We start from the raw sequence: 2586 nt of genomic DNA, 5'->3' as shown, positions 1-2586 counted from the left end.
CAACGAATCATAGTTGTCATGTGTGTTTACCTAGTTGCCGCGTATGCGCAACTGCAGTTGCCATCTATCACCATACGAACGTCGTGTGGGCGAAGAGCAGTTCACCCACATACGCGTGGACTGGTTGGTGACTGTGTGAGCGGGAAATGGTTCGCCCACACGGCGCAGCTGGCAACCGCGCGCTGGGGTCTTGTGGGCGAGCGCTCTGACGCCTACGCAAGCGCTATGCCTACGTGGCACTGAGATTCATTTAGAATTCATGTAAAACATAATTAAGGTGGATCAAAGCATGTGGACGATGTGTAAAGGTGTTATTATTTGGGATTTATAAAGACTTTTCTTTAGAACGCAACTTACAAAGACTGACATGGCATTGCTTGCACAACAGCCTTGACAATCGGAACTTGCAGATAAGATTTGACTAGTCCGCCATGGGAGACCGGGCATAGAGACGTGTCGAAAGTGCAAGGCAGCATTGGCCAGGAGCAGCAACCCGTTATCCTATGGGGCCCACCAAGCCCTCTAGCCGGTCCCACTGTGAGCGCGCCAGGCCACAAGATAAGGGACCAGGCTCTCTCAGCCGTTCGAACCCCGCGAACGTGTCGCCACCGGGATTCTCCCGCCGACGTCCCCCCATGCAGACTTGTCTAACTCTCGTCCACAAGACGAAAACCCAGCCAGATCAAAACACAAGGCCGGACGCTGCACCCTGCGCTCCAGCTTGTTTGCTGCGCGTGACAGAGCCGACGGAGGTGAGTGGGATACGGGATAAGCGTATATATAGCCCGCCTGGGCGCTGGGTGAACTGAACCGATCGACCTCGCGGGCGGCGATGATCAAGGCCGAGCCGGAGCTCCGTGGCCAGCTACGCGGAGGCGGCGGCATGCTGCAGCAGCGCTGCGACTCGTGCCGGTCGGCGCCGTGCGCGTTCTACTGCCGCGCCGACTCGGCGGCGCTCTGCGCCGCGTGCGACGCGGACGTGCACTCGGCCAACACGCTGGCCAGCCGCCACCGCCGCGTTCCGATGGGCGCCGTGGCCCCGGCCTCGCCTGCCGGAGGGCCCTTCGTCGTCCGCCCCGGCGGCGTCAACTCCTCCTGGCCCATCCGCGAGGGCCGGAGGTCCTACTACGACGACGGCGAGGGAGAGGAGGAGGAGGAGGAGGAGGCGACGTCGTGGCTGCTGCTCGACCCGCTCCGGGGCTCGGAGGGTGACGCGCCGGCTTTCGGCGACGCGCTCGTCGCTGACTTCCTTGACCTCGGACGAGCAGGCGAGAAGGACGCGTCGAGCAAGGAGTACCGCGGCCACGGTGTCGAGAGCCACGAGGGCAGCCACGAGCTCGTCGTGCCCGGCGAGCCGGTGGCGCAGCTGCATGAGCGGCAGGGCTTCACGGCGGAGATGTCGTACGATGCACAAAATTCTAACCATGGGTACGGATTTGGCGCAACATTCCAACGCAGCGTGAGTTACTTGCATGAATTCTATGGACTTGATCTCTATCTAGCAACTGTTGGTCCTCGGCTCCTAGCTACAAGCCTATAAGATCTCCACACAGCTGTTAATAATTTCTAGATATGCAAAACCTTGATCTCAATTCCCTTCTAATGCCACAGTACGTAACCATGGAAATCTCCATGCATGTCCATCTTATCCTACTTGTCTCTCATCTTATTATTTCCAGCTTTCAATGTCATCATCACCGGACAACAGTAGCACCGTTCAGGATGTGACCAGCTCGTACATGAGGAGCAGCGAGAGCAGCGTCGACCTCTTCTCAGCGGCGGCGCACATGTCGCCGCAGTTCATGGGCATGGCCATGGACAGGGAGGCCAGGGTGCACCGGTACAGGGAGAAGAGGAAGATGAGGCGGTTCGAGAAGACCATCAGGTACGCGTCGCGGAAGGCCTACGCCGAGACCAGGCCACGGATCAAGGGGCGGTTCGCCAAGCGCGCCGACGCCGACCTCGAGGTGGACCAGTACTTCTCCGCAGCCGCACTGTCCGACTCCAGCTGCGGCGTTGTGCCCACTTTCTAGGCCGGCTCGGTGGAGAGACCATGAGCGTTCCTCCTTCCATGGTCGATCGACGCCTACATGTTGGTTGGCTCTCCTTAATCTGCCAAATATTCAGAAATTTATTGGAGGCGTCAAAGCTTCACCTGTAAATATATGGAAAGATGCCGGATAGATCTTTCTTCTCTTCTACCTATAAAAGGCTAATGAACTGACGTCAGATAACAAGCAAATTCGCGCGAACGCTTTAGTTGTCATTGGATGAGGCGCACGGATCTTGAAGCAGGCCCGTCGCCACATCAGCTCTGTTCGCTGAAACTTGGCTTCAGAGCGAACACAGTCCCAATTACCCCTCGCCATACTCGCCTCTATTCCTATTCGGCCGCATTCATCCCCCTCTTCTCCATTCCCTATTTACACATTTTCGAGGCGGGCAGTGACGGTGACAAGACCGAGCTCACCGATGCAGGGTGTGCTGGTGAGTGGCGATGGGCCGGATGAGGCGCACGGATCTTGAAGCAGGTCCGCCGCCACATCAGCTCTGTTCGCTGAAACCGGGCTTCAGAGCGAACACAAT

The 2586-nt window shown here is 58.0% G+C and overlaps 1 protein-coding gene across 1 annotated transcript; it reads left to right on the top strand.

Moving 5' to 3' along the window:
• Positions 1-661: 661 nt before the first annotated feature.
• Positions 662-2195, top strand: LOC123103342 (zinc finger protein CO3). Its single transcript, XM_044524895.1, has 2 exons — positions 662-1459; positions 1680-2195. Exons 1-2 carry the CDS (start codon positions 833-835, stop codon positions 2031-2033), a joined length of 981 nt encoding a protein of 326 aa, XP_044380830.1. The 5' UTR covers positions 662-832; the 3' UTR covers positions 2034-2195.
• The last annotated feature ends 391 nt before the right edge of the window (positions 2196-2586 follow it).

This window comes from Triticum aestivum, chromosome 5A (assembly GCF_018294505.1).
Source record: "Triticum aestivum cultivar Chinese Spring chromosome 5A, IWGSC CS RefSeq v2.1, whole genome shotgun sequence".
NCBI classification, from domain to species: domain Eukaryota; kingdom Viridiplantae; phylum Streptophyta; class Magnoliopsida; order Poales; family Poaceae; genus Triticum; species Triticum aestivum.
Note: the sequence above shows the minus strand (reverse complement) of the source record. Positions and strands in the feature narration are given on the sequence as shown.

Bases quoted from the DNA above. Each gene is read 5' to 3' on its own strand.
- LOC123103342 (XM_044524895.1), top strand. From the start codon at position 833: ATGATCAAGGCCGAGCCGGAGCTCCGTGGCCAGCTACGCGGAGGCGGC. The intron at 1,460-1,679 runs GTGAGTTACTTG...TATTATTTCCAG, and splicing joins GCGCAACATTCCAACGCAGC to CTTTCAATGTCATCATCACC.